Below are 15,273 nucleotides of genomic sequence, written 5' to 3' on the forward strand. Positions count from 1 at the left end.
TGCCGCGTCCGCGCGCCCCACTCACCGCGCGCGCGCGCCCGAGACCCGGCCGAGCCGGAGCAGGACACGGGCTCGGGGTGGGGGGACTGTGACCACCGGGGACCCCCCACGCCACACAAAGTGACGGCCGCGAGCTGCGCGGCGGCGGAGGAGGCGGCGGCGCGTGGGCACCGGAAGTGTCTCCTGCCAGCCCCGCCTTGTCCGCGCCCACGGGGGGGCACTTCCGGTCACGGGGCGTCACGGAGCTCTGGATGCAGACAGCGCTGCATCCCGGTGTGCGTGGAGGATGCTCGTGGCCATCCACAAGGCTACATTCCTAGACACCCTGCCTCCCTGTCCCCTCCAGGAGACCCTTGCCCACTCTTGAAGATGCACACGAGGTCCAGCCGCAGCGAGCATCCCTTCCCTTCATAATCAGGCCTCGTTCCACTGAGATGCGTTCCAGGACGTGCCCAGAGCTGATACCCCTGTCCACAGGACTCTCCACGGACCTCAGATGGTGGAAGGAGGTCGTTGATCCCTTGTGGGTATCACAGGCAGCCTGCATGTCTGACCCTGATCTGTGCAGAGGTGTGGCGGGGAAATTGATCCCTCTTGGATGATGCTGACTGTGTCCACTGCGCCACCAGACTACTTTCTGGCGCCGCCACCACATACACCAGTGTGAGCAGGGACAATGCAGGGAAGGGTGTGGAGGGCAGAGGGATAGCCATGAACACGGACTAAACCACGTCTTTTGGACCCTGGCAGTCAAATGCGGGACGGGCTGGAGTTTGAGGCTAGCCTGAGCTACAGAGTGAGATCCTAAACTGAAAAAAATAAATAGGGACTGGAGAGATGGCTCAGTGGTTAAGAGGTGCTCTTCCAGAGGACCAGAGTTCAACTCCCAGTACCCACATGGCTGTGATTCACAACTGTTAACTCCAGCACAAGGGGATCCACTACCCTCTTCCGGCCAGCACATGCACATACACATACCCACATAGACATAATTTTTTTAATTTAATTTTTTATATTTTTTTATGTATGACTGTTAAGAGTTGTGAGTCACCATGGTGCTGGGAATCAAACCCAGGTCCTCTGGAAAAGCAGCTAGTGCTCCTAACCACTGAGCCATTGCTTTAGCCCCAAATCTCTTTTTTTAAAGAAAAATTTAAAATCAACACATGTTCTGCTCTTCCATTCTTTGATCTGTCATCCCCAGGCCCGGAATGGATATTAGGAAATTACCTTACCAGTGGCCTGGGACTGGTCTGAGCCTTGACAGTCAACCTCTGGACCCAATAGTATCTTTCTGCCCATTCTGGGCAGTGCTTAGCTGTCCCAAATAGGCTATATGTATTCTGAAGTCCCTGGGCCCTGAGCCTGCTGGCCACTTAGGTCTGGAGCTGTCTACCCAGGTGCCAGTAAGGACCAACCTGGGAATGACCTTGGGGAGACTCAAGATCTAGCCTTGGTCCTCTCACCTCTTCTTACCTGCCCTCCATTCCTCTGCTTTTCAAAACTCTTGTGCTTTTGTTCTGAAAAGCACCATGTAGACCGGATGTTTAGGATTCATGAACCTTACCTTCCCAGGCAAGCCCTGACTCTTTGCTCTCTCTGGCTGCTTCTACCTGTAGGTTGTTCATGAACCAAAACCTGGGGCTACAGAAATGGGTCAGTGGTTAAGATAGCACTTGTTCAACCTGGGACCTGGTGCCCTCTTCTGGCCTCTGTGGGCATTACACCATGTGGGTGCACTTAAATATATGCAAGGCAAAATGTTCAATCACATAAACTAAAAATAAATTTTTAAAAATTTGTTAAGGAAAAGAAAAACCACACATCTAAACAGGGAAACATACTCTATCCTAGACTTAAACTCCCACACAGTGTCACCAACTGACCCACAATGTGTGGCAGGAGACATGTAGTAATAAAGGGCACAGCTACTCCCCTAGGGACTCAAGCAAATCCAAAAGTTATGATTGTGAGATGTACTTCCAAGAACCTCATGCAAGGAGATGAGTGAAAACAAAGGTCAGGAGGACCCATGCCTTCACAAAAAAGGTAGCACTTTACCCAAGCCTAACAGTTGCCCAGAGACTGAAACATGGTAGGGCCTGTGTAAGAGCCTGAGGTGGAAGCCTGGGGCATTTCAGGGAGCTCCAAGGTGTTTGACAGAAGAGTGTCATGATCTGGTAAGATGGTGAGGGTGTGATGAGGATCCAGGGGAGCATCAAGAAGACATCTAAAAGCTGTTGAAATGGAGCTGGGGAGATGGCTCAGTGGACAAAATGCCTGTGATTGCAAGCATGAGAATCTGAGTTCAGATCCCTAGCACCCATAGAAACGCTGGGCATGATGGCACAAGCCTGTAATCCTAGCACTGGGGAAGTGGAGACAAAAGGACCCCTGGGGTTTGCTGGCCAGTCAGTTCAGCTAGATCAGTAGACTCCCAAGTTCAATAAGAAACTTTGTCTTGTGGGATGGGTAGATGGTTCAATGGTTATGAGCACTGGCTGCTCTTTTAGAGGACTTGGGTTCAGTTCCCAGCATCCACCATGGCTAACAACCCTGTAACTCAAGTGGAACCAGTGCCCTCTTCTGGCCTCCTCTGGCATTGCACACTCATGGTGCACTTGCATACATAGAGGCAAAAAGCTCATACACATAAAAATAAAATAAAAATTTAAATAATCGTTTTAAAAAAGAACAATCTTGTCTAAAAAATAAGGTAGAGGGGCTGGAGAGATGGCTCAGTGGTTAAGAACACTGACTGTTCTTGCAGAAGACCTGGTTTGAATCCCAGCACCCACATGGCAGCTAACAACTGTATCTCCAATTCCAGGGGATCCAACAACCTCTTCTATCCTCTGCAGGCATTGCACGACATGGGTACACTTACCTACATGCAGGCAATACATAAAAATAATAAATATTTTTTAAAAAGGGAGAAGGTGATACAGGAAGACACCCAACATTACCCTCTGGCCTCCACATGCACACCAAGAGGATGGGGAGGAAGGCTATATAGTCTGCCCAGATTTCAGCCTCCTCAGGTTAACAACTTGGGCCTCAACTTCCGAGCTTCTTTGCTATCTTCATGTAGCCCAGTTGATGCAAAAAATCGCATCCAGTGAGTTTAGCCAAACACCCCATCCTCAATATCTGATGAAATTCTTCATTTCTCACCTCCCACTAAATAAATGACAGCCTCACCCTGGCATGCTTTGACAAGGACCACTGTTAGTCTGTTTAACCAGAATCTCCCATTTTTAGTATTTTTCCATCCACTGACAACTCCCCACCCCCAGCTACTTGATAATATTGCCCACAGTGTGTTCCTAATTGAGCTACTTCTATACTGAGATCTCCGTTGTCATAAGTAGTGAATTAAATGTGGTCTTAGAACTTTAGCTGTGTGTATGTGTGTGTCTTTGTGGTGTATGTACACGTGTGTGCCCATGCACAGAGGAAGACATTGGGTGCCCTGCTCTCTCACTCTCTGCCTTATTCCTTTGAGACAGGTTCTCTGAGTGAACTTGGAGTTAGGCTGGCAGCCAGAAAGTCCCATTGAGCCTCTTGTCTCCTTCCCCATGGAATTGAGATTACAGGCATGGACACTGCCACGCTCGGCTTTTTATGTGGGTGCTGGGGATTCAAACGCAGATCCTCATGTGTTCTTATCCACAGAACCACTTCCCCAGACCTAACATTTTTTGTGACAGGGTGTCCTGTAGTCCGGGATGGCATCACACTTACTCTTGGAGAGCCTCCTGCCTCTACCTTCCAGTACTGGGATTACAGGCGTGTACCCTATACCAGTGTATGAAACACTGGAGATCAAAGCAGGGCTTATTGCATGCTAGGCAAGCACTCCACAAACTAACTGAACTTCACCCCAGCTCTCAAGCATTTAACTTTGTTTTCAAACTAGGATTACAGTCTGTCCAGTCTGAGGACATGGATCAAAACTCCTCTGTATCAGGCTTCTTGCTGCCCTGCGTGAATCTTGGGAGCTGAGCTGGCATGAATTCCACTCAGCCATGACATATGTGGGGTGGTCCCTGAAGGACACTCCTGTCGCTGGGGGACTCCAGCAGAGTCAAAGCCAGCCCATAGCCAATATATGGGAACAGAGATGTCCTTCTGACACACAGGATCGCAACTGTACTTAGATGATTGGTAACCTTCCCAGATCTGTTGTGTCCCCTCCATCCCTGCTGGTAAGCTACTGGAAAGCTGACACAAAAACAAGCTTCCAGAAAATTGCTGTGTGGGCAGATGGCCACATCACTGACAGCATTCACAGACAGTGGAGGGAAGAGCAGGAAGTGAGCAGGTGAGACTGCTGGTGAGCCATTTCTCTATAGCCCAGCTGGCCTTGATCTTGCAATCCTCCTGCCTTGGGCTCCAGCGTAAGTGGGCTAGCTGTTCCATGAGCACATCTAGGCATTCTTTTCCATCTTCTCATACAGACTTTTTACACACACACACACACACACACACACACACACACACACACACACACACACGACACAGGAATTGCATTAGTGCCAAAAGCGTAGCCCATTAGATTTCTTCCAGATTACTGTAATAAAACTGCCTTAAAATTACTGCCAGGCCTGGAGAGATGGCTCAGCAATTAAGAGTGCTTGCGGTTTTTCCAGAGGGCCTAAATTTGGCTCACAGTACCTAAGTGTAGTGGCTCACAGTCACCTGTAACTCCAGCTCCATGGGTTCTAACGCCCTCTTCTGGCCTCTGCAGGCACTATACTCACACATGCCATTCACTCACAGATGCACTACAAACATACAGGTTAATAAAAATAAATTCCCTTCCAGTGAGTTTGGGACAATCTAGGATTGAGGTCAGCAGTAACAGAAAAGCCCAACTAAGCAACAATACATGCAGACCAAGGATGCCACTGTCCTCAGACCAGAAACATCTTAACACAGGGATGTAGGGGCTGGTCCTCCAGTTTCTCAAGGCATGGACAATTTAAGCTCCATTTGTTTAACCCACAGATGATCACAAAGCAGTCTCCTAGTCATTTGCTTTAGAAGCGAGGGGCAATAATTGTTACTGAGGCTTGGCATGATGGTGCATGCCTGTAATGCCAGCACTAAGGGGGCTGAGGCAAGATAATCAGGAGTTTTAGGCCCGCCTGGGCTATGAGTAAGCACTAGGCTAGTCTGGGCAACTTAGAGTGATCATGTCTCAAAATAAATAAAAAGGACTGGAGACATGGCTCAGTGGTAGAGCGATCACTTGCCTAGAATTCCCCAGTGAATGGACTGGGAGTGTGGCTCAGTGGTAGAGCACCTGCCTAGAATTCCCCCAATGAGGAGCTGGGGATGTAGCTCAGGGGGAGAGAGCTTGCCTATCATGAACAAAACTTGGGGTTAAAACTGTCCACATACTGCCCCCACAAAATAATTGGGCTGCCTGGTCTTGCCTATCTCTGGATGCCTGTTCCTCTCCCTTTTAAACAAAGAGCAAGGAGGCCTTGCATTCAAAATTGTCAGCAAGTCACAGGGTCTTGCTGTGATGTAACAATCCTTTGGAAACAACATTGTATTGATTTTTACAGCTGTCTTCTCTCAAGTGATTCTGGTATTCTGGTTAAATATATATATATATACACACACAATATAGACATTATATTATATATACATTATATATAATTATATATATGGACAGTTGGACTGGCCTCCAACTCCTGATCCTCCTTCCTTAGCATCACAAATGCTGGGATTGCAAACTAGAACTACTCTGTCTAGCTGACTTGCTTTCTCCCTCCCTGCCTCCCTCCCTCCCTGTCTCCCTCTTTCCCTTTCACCTTCCCTCCCTCCATTCTTTTCTTTGGTGAGACAGGATCTTGCTATGTTGTCCAGGTTGGCCTCAAACTCACTTTCATCCTGCCTCTGACTCCCAAATGCTGGAATTACAGATATGCGCCATCATGCCTGGCAAAATTCCTTTCTAAAGTTTTTTTTCTAATTTTCCTGTCTCTGCCTTTTGCTTTCACATTTCCTGATGAGTATGACTTGGGCAGGTCTCTCCTGCTGCCATCACTCAAGGGAAGAAATGGGGTGTAAAGACAGGCAAGGTGACACAGGCCTTTAATCCCTGCACTTGGAGGCAGAGGCAGGTGGATCTCTGTGAGTTTGAGGCCAGTTTGGTCTACATAGCAAGTTCCAGGCCAGCCAGAGCTGCATAGTGAGACCCACTATGAGGACCAGGCTGGCCTCAAACTCAAAGAGCTCCACCTGCCTCTGCCTCTCAGGCACTGGGATTAGAGGTGTGCAACACCACACCCGGCTATTAAAGCACATTTTGATTACAGGATCCATGTAATGGAAAGAGAGAGCCAACTCCCAAAAGTTGTCCTCTGACTTGCATACAATAAGTGAGAGAGAGAGAGAGAGAGAGAGAGAGAGAGAGAGAGAGAGAGAGAGAAATCTACAGGTGGTAGGGCTTAGGCAGAGCCCTTATTGAGGTAAAAGGCTGGAGGAGCCTGAATCTCCTCATAAGCCTGGGTATTACAGTAGGCTGGAGGAACCCACTTTAAAAAATCTGTTTAAAGGCAACAAGTGATTGCCTTGGCCCTAAATCCACACATCTTCACCCTCAGAAAGGCTGGTTCTGAGTTATGGAGATAGCCAGTCAGTCAAGTGTTTGTTGTGCAAGCACGAGGACCTCAGTTTGAATCCTCAGTACCCACACAGAAACTGGGTATGGCAACACACATCTCCAACCCTATAGTTTGGGTGGGGGTGGGAGTGGCTGAGACAAGCAGATCCCTAGAGCTCACTGGGTGATGCTCTAAATTCAGTGAGAGACCTTGTCTCAAAAAGAGGACTAGGGTTGGTGAGAGGGCTCAGTAGGTAAAGGTACCTGCAGCACAGGCCTAGCTACCTGAGCTCAATCTCTGGAATCTTCATAAAGGTGAAGGAGAGAACCAACTCCTTAAAGTGGTCCTCTATGCACTGTGGCACATGTACTCACCCACACATACAATAATTTTTTAAAATAAAATAAGGTGAAGAGGAAGAAAGACATCTGACATTGACCTCAGGCCACATGTCCACATATGCACATATATACCACCAACAAACACACAGGTTTGTTCTAATTCCAGTGTGTGGTAGCACATACCTGTAATCTTAGCATTCAGGAGGCTGGGGCAGGAAGATCGCTGCAAATTCAGGACTGGCTTGGGCTACATTAAAAAAAAAAGTTTTTTAAAAAATTTTCCAAATCTTAGGGCTTAGAGAGTATATGCACAAAAGCCCTGGGTTCAATCCCCAGTGCCATATAAACTGGGTGTGCTGATACACAGCTGTAGGCCCAGCACTCAGGAAATGGAAGCAGGAAGATTAGAAGTTCTGTGCCATCCTTGGCTACATTGTGAGTTGAAGCCAGCCTGGGCTACATGAGACTGGCACAAACAAACAAACAAAATAAGAAACTTCCAGGCAAAACATAAAATGCAGAATGGAAATCAAAAAAGACAGAATACTGTATATTTCTTCACTTTAATTTATTTTTTGTGTTCTGTTTCTCACTTAACCAACACATGTGTAAAATGTGGCAGGCTGTGTTAGTAAAGGAGAAGCAAGGAGGGGAAAGAAAAGGGGCAGGAACTAAGCAGCCACGGGTGTCAGGAGGAGCAGGAGGTGGCTGGGGGCCAGAGGTGGCCTCTTCTACCTGCACCCGTTTCTGTACAGCATCAGTAACTGCTCCTCCTGCAGCCCCTGCCCATGATTTGGTAAACGTGATTTATAGCCTTTCTGATATGCCCTGTCCGTGTCCCCAACATTCTCTTTATACGCCTGGCAGGAGGTAGGAGGATGCTGTCCAGCCACCCATCCCAAAAGCCTGGTCCAGGAGATCCCAGTCCCTGGGTCACATGGTGCTGACCACATGGGCAGCATCTAAGCAGCTTAGGCTAGGGTGGGGGCTGCCCTGAAGTTCTTTCCAGACTCTTTTTGAGGAACTCAGAGAGCCCTCCCAGAATGCCCTCTCCTCTAGCCAGGAGGGTCTTATTCCAGGGGACAGGTAGGGATAACAGATGGCTTGGGAACATTGCAACAGAGGCCTAGAGCCCATTTCTAATGCCTATGGAAGTCTGGGCTCCCTTAGAAGAAAGGTTTTACCTTCCACCCAGAGCAGGACTTCCTGGCTTTTATTGGCACATTGGCCCTGTGGACTCTGTGACCCTGTGTCTACAAACACAGGCATTTGCACACAAACTGCATCCGCCCCTTGGCCTTTCATTCCAGAGAGTATTGTCAAGGCCCATGTCATGGCCTTGATCAAGTTCTCTGCATAGTGCAGTGGAGTTTCATTTCCCGTATACTGTGAGACAGGGTCTCCTGTAGCTCAGGCTAGCCTCCAACTCACTGTGTAACTGATGACAACCTTGAACTTCTGATCCTCCTGCCTCCACCTCCAAAGTGTAGGGATTACAGACATGCCCTAGGTTTATATGGTGCTGGCTATGGAACCCTGGTTTTGTGCACACTAGGCAAGCACTCTATTAACTTAGCTACATCCTCAGCCCCCTTTCTCTGTTCTTAAAATAAACAGGATGAACCATTCATTTTCTGAGCTCCCGTGACCCAGTACATTTCATTTCCTGGTTAATGTTTGGTCCACATCAAACCTCATTAATTGTTTGCCACCCTGGAAGTTCTAAGTGCAATTTTCCCAGGGAGGGGGAAAAATTGGGCAGCCTCTCTCACACATGGAGCTCTTCTTGTCTCATGGATTTGGGGGGGAGGGGTTGTTTGTTTGTTTGTTTTTGATGGAAGGTTAATCTGTGAACCTGGTGCTTTGGTGGGGTGAGGGAGTCTGGGAAAAGATGGAAGTCTTTCCTAAGGATAGCTCAAGATATCCAGAAGGTTCTCGAACTAGGCCTGGGGGTAAAGTGTGGTTGAATGTCACACCGCTCGGGGCTTCGCGGGTGGGTTCAAGTCTGGTCCATCCTAGCTCCCTACTCCACCATCACGAAGCCTTGTTGCCAGGCGCCCCAGAGGCCTGCTGGGTGCGTGTTGTCCCTCCTGAGGGTGCAGGCCTTGATCGCAGCAGGCCCAGGCCCCTGGAACGGCCTGCTCCGTGCAGCTGGCGCTCATGGCGACGGATCTGCACCTTGTGACGGAAGCGCTCCCCGCAGTCCTCACACACATAAGGCCGCTCGCCCGAGTGGGTGCGGCGATGGCGCAGCAGGTTGGAGGAAACGCTGAAGCGCTTGCCGCAGTCGCCACAGGCGTAGGGCCGCTCCCCGGTGTGGGTGCGTTGGTGCTGAACTAGCGCCGAGCTCTCGCTGAAGCGCTTGTTGCAGTAGGTGCAGGCGTAGGGCTTCTCGCCCGTGTGGATGCGCTGGTGGGTCACCAAGTTGGAGTGCTGCGAGAAGCCCTTGCCGCACTCCCCGCAACGGTGCGGCCTCTCCCCGGTGTGCGTGGCCTGGTGTCGCACCAGGTCCGTGCTGCGGCTGAAACCCTTGCCACACTCCCCGCAGATGGTCGGCCTGTCTCTCGCCCGCCGTTTTCTCCGTTGTCTTGCGGGGGTCAGAGCCGCACTCCCCGCAGGACCTGGGATGGCCACCACGGTGGGTGTGGCCACGGTGGGCAGCACCATGAGCTCTTGTAGCACCACGTAGCCTGGAGGGGCCACCACGACAGTCGCAGGGGCTGCTGCTGCACCGCCTCCTGGAGCGGGCACCAGCTCCAGCTGCAGTTCTGGTTGCGCGGAGGTCAGCTCCACAGGTGTCAGCTCCAGCTGTACCTCCTGCTGTTCCAGTTGCTGCTGCTGTTCCAGCTGCTGCTGCTGCTCCAGCTGCTGCTGCTGCTCCAGATGCTGCTCCAACTGCTGCAGCTGCTCCTGCAATTTCAGTTGCAGCTGCCGCTGTTCCTGCTGCCGTTCCAGCTCCTGCTGCTGCCGTTCTAGTTCCTGGCGCTGCTGTTCCAGCTCCTGCTCAGACCCCAAGTCCACTGGCATGAGCTCCAGCTCTACCTCTTCCTCCTCATCTGGCTCCAGGGGAGCAGGTTGCAGCTGCTGCTGCTGCAATAGCTGTTCCTGCTGCTGCAACAGCTGCTGCTGTTGCAACTGTTCCTGCTGCTGCTGCAACAATAGCTGCTGCTGTATCTGGGCCTGCTGCTGCTGCAACAGCTGCTGCTGCAACTGAGCTTGTTGCTGCTGCAGCAACAGCTGCTGCTGTAACTGTCCCTGCTGCTGCAGCAACAGGAGCTGCTGCTGCTGCAACTGCTGCTGCTGCAATTGTCCCTGTTGCTGCAAGAGCTGCTGCTGCTGGAGCAGCTGCTGCTGCTGTAACTGTTCCTGTTGCTGCTGCAACAGCTGCTGCCCTGGCCCTTGCTGCTGTAACTGCTGTTGTAATGCTTGTTCTTGGACATGCTGCTGCAGCTGCAATTGTCCCTGCTGTTGCAACAGTTGCTGCTGTTGGAGCAGCTGCTGCTGTAACTGTTCCTGTTGTAGCAACTGTGGATCTTGCACAGGCTGCAGCAGCAACTGTCCCTGTTGTTGCAACAGCAACTGGGGCTGATGTAACTGTTCCTGTTGTTGCTGTGGTAACAGCTGTTGCCCTGGCACCTGCTGCTGTAATGCATGTCCTTGCACTTGATGCACTAATTGTTGTTGAACTTGCTGCTGCAGCTGTTGCTGCACTAGTTGTTGGTCTTGTACTTGCTGCTGCACTAACACAAGTTGCTGCTGCTGAACCTGCTGCTGCTGCAATGCTTCTTCTTGCACCTGCTGCTGGACTAGCACGAGTTGCTGTTGTTGAACTTGCTGCTGCACTAGTTGTTGGTCTTGCACTTGCTGCACCAGCACAAGCTGCTGCTGTTGCACTTGGTGCAGCTGCAGCTGCTGCTGTACTAGTTGTTCTTGCACTTGCTGATGTACAAGTTGCTGTTGGACTTGCTGTTGCAGCTGTTCCTGCTGTAATGCTTCTTGCACTTGCTGCAGCTGTTGCTGCTGTTGTAACAGCTGCTGCTCCTGCCCTTGCTGCTCTGTGTGTTGCTGCTGTTGTAACAACTGCTGCTCTTGGTCTTGCTGCTCCTGTCCAAGTTGCTGTTGCACTAGCTGCAGCTGAGGTTGTGGTTCCTCATGCTGCGTAGACTGGAGGTTTCCCTGTAGTTCTTGCCTTAGTGGAGGCAGTTGCTGTTGCCCATCTTGGGGTGGCTGCAATTCTGGCTGAGGTCCTAATGGTTGGATCTGGGGTTGCTGGTGTTGCAACTGCTCATGCTGTGGCTGTCGTTGAGGCTCTGGCTGCTGTTCTAACTGTGGCAGTTGTCCCGGCTGGACTTCCTCGGTGATGTTACTGACCCCAACTGTGGCTGAGGCTGCTGGCGGTTGCGGGCTGCTACTCCCCTCTGGAGCCTCCTCCTCCTCCTGACTCTCACTCCCACCACTGCCACCTGTAGTGGAAATGGCAGGAAGCCAGGAGAGAAGGATCTAGAGGCAGCTATCTGAACAGGGCCCCAAGAAGGCACTCAAGGATCCACTAAGGAGAGCTCAGCAGGGACCCAAAAGCATTAGATCAAGTGACAGTGGTGACAAGGCAGAAAATGAAATGCTGGGGGCAGGGGGTGGAAACATCCCCAGGGCACTGCCAGTCATCTCACTCTGACCTCTCTTCTGAGCCATCTTCACACAAGCTCCATGCTAGATCTTAGCTCTGACACCTGGGACTCCTGACACAATTCCCTGAGATCTCTGGTATTCTGCTCCATCCAGGGGAAACCAGTCATTCCAATGGTCCACCCATCCTCCCCATGCTGAACTGTGACCTCATTGATGGCCACACTTTAAAGAAAATTGCTTTGTTTGTAAATAACAAAGCAATTCTGTAAAGACATCACAAGTAGTTTCTAGAAATCACCAAAATCTCAAAGACACCATGGGTTCAGGTAGGGAGTCTGCAGGTCAGAAGCTAACCAATTCTACCAAGCCAGGCATGGCAGCCCACCTGCAATTCTAGCCTCAGAAGGCAGAGACAGAGGATCCCCTGGAGCAAGAGGACTACTGAGACCAGGTGTATTGATGAGCTCTGGGTTTCACATGTGCATGCACACCCACACATGAGTACCCAACCACAGACAACACACACATACACACACACACACACACACACACACACACACACAATGGGGAAAACCTGTTTGTGGATAATCATCATTTAGAAAAAGTACTAATAATCTTTCTTCACTTTTTTTTTGTATTTTTTTGTATTTTTGAGACAGGGTCTCCTTGTAGCCCCAGCTGTCCTAGAACTTACTATGTAGACCAGGCTGGCCTCGAATCTCACAAAGATCCTCCTGCCTCTGCCTCCCAAGTGCTGGGATTAAAGCATGTGCCACCACGCCTGGCTGATCTTCACATATTTTGAACCTCTCTGTGTGTATTATGTGTGTACATGTTGGTGTTCATATGTGTGACTGTGGGTACATGTGTGCCACAGCACAGGTGTGGAGGTCAGAGGACAGACAGCCTTGGGTGTCAGTCCTCATCTTCCACCTTTTTTGAGGTAGGGTTTTTTGTTTGCCACTGTATCCACCAGCCAGGCTTCACTGCATCCACTACCAGGCTAGCTGGCCCTCCAGCCTCCAGGCTTTCTCCTGTGTCTACCTCCCAACTCTCCATAGGAATGCTGGGATTATAAACACATTCCTGTGCCTGGCTTTTACATGGATTCTGGAGATTCAAGTTCTGGTCCTTATGTTTGGAAGGCAAACACTTTACCCACTGAGCCATCTCCCCAGACTCTTGAGTATATTTTCCACAGACACTTCTACAAGTTGGGCATTGAGTGTAGGTGAAGACAGCTATGGAACACTGCCTTTTAATATCTCTTAGGCAACCCCCTCTTTTACTTCCTTTTTGGGGCAATCAGAACACAGACCCCCCCCATCTCAATGTGACTCACCTCAGCAGTTTCCACAAAGACATTTCAGTAATGTTGTAGTAAGATGTTACTAACATGTATGCCCTCCAGGGTTAAATTTACAAGTGGAGAAGGTAGAAAGATGGCTCAGCAGTTGAGAGCACCCAGCTGCTCTGGCAGAGGACCCAGATTGTATTCCCAGCACCCACATCGTGGCTAATAACTATCTGTAACTCCAGTTCCAAGGGATCTAACACCCTCTTCTGGCTTCTATGGGCACTGCACACATGTGCTACACATACATACACACAGGCATAACACTCATACACATAAAAATAATTTTTTAAACTTAAAAAAATTTACAAGTAGAATCTTTGTTTAATTCATGGGTCCCTTTCTTTCTCTTGCAATTTTGCTGATTTTTTAATGGTCTTATTTGGATTGTGTAGCCTGGGCTGGCTTCAAACTCACTATGTAGCCCAGGTTATCAAACTGCAATCCTCTTGCCTGAGTCTCCCATGTGTTTGGATTACAGGTGCCTGTCACCATGCCAGGCGCACCCCTGGTCCTCCGTTCTGTTCAAGCCTGCACACTGTTACTCACCACCCTTTAAAGTGCAGAATGAGAAAATTGTTTCCAATGAGTTGACCCTTTGGAAGGCTACCCAACATGGGCCTTGGAGAGTTCTGGGAGGCTCCACAACACTGTAGGAGCCTCCAGGCATCAAGTGGAGGAAACATGGTGGGGGGGTAGAGTCCACAAGGAAAAAGAAACTATTCAGCTAATGTCTGAGGCAAGAAGGACAGAGAAAAGCCCTTCAGTGCCTTGACTCTATCCAGCCCCAGATGTGGATGGTGGAAGTCACCTGACTCAGAGGCAACTGAGAAGCAGGTTATGGCCAGCCCAGTTGTGAGGGGATCAGGGCTAGAGCTGTTGATCCTGGCAGGGTGTCCCTCTCCAGAAAGACCCAGCCTGACCACTTAAGTAAACCTCTGGGTATTACTTAAGGTAGTTGCAGGTGTGAGTAGGTGGGCTGCAGGCTACACAGGGGTCCCTTTGACATGGTCTGGGCTCTGCCAGCTTGCAGCTTAATCCAAGAATCCTTGCTGGAGGCTTTACTGACTTGACCCCCAGCCCTCACCTGAGAGGGTGCTGGGCCTTGGACCCCCATCCTCAAGACATCGCAGCTCCAACACAAAGGTCTCTGTAGCCGGGCCCAGCTCCATCCTGGCTGTCACACCAGGATCCTGGGGAGCAGGCTGTGCTAAGAGAAAAAAAGGAAAACCGTTCAGGGGGAGATGGTGGCAGCTGCTGAACTTCATTCCTGCTAGGAAGAGCCAGAGGTGTATCTGCTGAATACAAACAGGATTCATCTCAGCTGTCCAGAGGCCATGCCTGCCCCCACATCCAATGCTAACTGTGGGTACCAGCCTTTCACAAGGCTGGGGATCTGGAAACAGAAAAGGGACATCTAGGGGTGCTCATGTCACATCTCCTTCTCTTCCATTCTGTGTGGTCTAAAGCCTGCCCTGGAGACTTCCTCAGCCTTCAAAGGCCACAAATGTCATGTGCCACCCCAGCTCCCCTGGAAGGCAGATGTCTAGAGTACTGTAACCCATGTCAGGGGCCTTCTGCAGGCCTGTCCTCCTGAGTCCACTCCCCACATCCAGGCCTCTTCACTTCCCCTGATTTTGGCTGACCCCAGCTCCCTCTGGCTTTGGGAAGCTATTCAGAGCCCTCCGAAGAGAAGTACCCGGCTTTGAGCAGGGTTGTCCCGCCAGGCCTCACCTGGAATAGCATTTCCCGCTGGCGGCAGCTTCTGCGCTAGGGGAGGTGTGGTCACCGGTGGCTACAGGGTGAAGGCCACAGCCATTCAACCGGCTCCTTCCGGAGGTACCTCCATCTAAAAAGAGCCGGGGAGGCTCTGACCACCCCCGAGGGTGGAGGGGCTTTGCAGGTACTCCAGAGTAGTCTTCACTGTCAGGGCTGTCGAGGTCGCCCTGGGCCAAGACAAGGGGGCAGAGTGGAGTTCCCAGGAAGAAGTTGGTGGAGACTCTCACGTAGGGACAGGAAAGGGAGGCAGAAATCCGAATCCCGAGCAGGGATCAGGGTTGGTCCGGGTCTCCCATGGCACACCAGTAGGGCCCAAGCAGGAGCCCTAGGTCGGCTGGATGGAGACCAGGTGACACAGGTCCAGGGCGACCGCGGGCCACAGGTGCCAGGGTGGCGGGGGGCGGGCGCCGCGGCCGGGCCGGGTCCCGGGATCGCTCGCCCGCCCTCCCGTGATGTGCGTGGGTGCGGGCAGCGGCCGGACCGGGGCGAGGGCGCTGGGGGGCCGGCACAGGAAGTCCCCCCGGCATCCGCATCCTGTCCCCCGCCCCTG

General features: G+C 51.0%; 2 protein-coding genes across 4 annotated transcripts in view; both read right to left on the reverse strand.

Moving 5' to 3' along the window:
* Znf316 (zinc finger protein 316) overlaps positions 1–177 on the reverse strand; it is an 18,548-nt gene extending 18,371 nt beyond the window's left edge. Inside the window, exon 1 of the mRNA XM_008823994.3 lies at positions 26–177. The gene's annotated coding sequence lies outside the window, so the exon portion shown is untranslated. The remainder of the gene's footprint in view (positions 1–25) is intronic.
* An 8,314-nt stretch (positions 178–8,491) lies between these two features.
* Positions 8,492–15,273, reverse strand: part of Znf853 (zinc finger protein 853) — a 7,068-nt gene continuing 286 nt past the window's right edge. Inside the window, exons 2-4 of one of the 3 annotated variants that reach the window (XM_017795837.1) lie at positions 14,679–14,890; positions 14,032–14,149; positions 8,492–11,424 (exon numbers count right to left, since the gene is read on the reverse strand). In XM_017795837.1, coding sequence (XP_017651326.1) covers positions 8,996–11,424; positions 14,032–14,149; positions 14,679–14,690 — 2,559 coding nt within the window. In that variant the 5' untranslated portion in view covers positions 14,691–14,890 and the 3' untranslated portion in view covers positions 8,492–8,995. Of the gene's footprint in view, positions 11,425–14,031; positions 14,155–14,678; positions 15,098–15,273 lie in introns of those variants that run through there. The other 2 variants (XM_017795836.1, XM_029559136.1) reach the window with 2 other exon arrangements.

Source organism: Nannospalax galili, unplaced genomic scaffold (genome assembly GCF_000622305.1).
Source record: "Nannospalax galili isolate Female #2095 unplaced genomic scaffold, S.galili_v1.0 scaffold809, whole genome shotgun sequence".
Lineage (NCBI taxonomy): Eukaryota > Metazoa > Chordata > Mammalia > Rodentia > Spalacidae > Nannospalax > Nannospalax galili.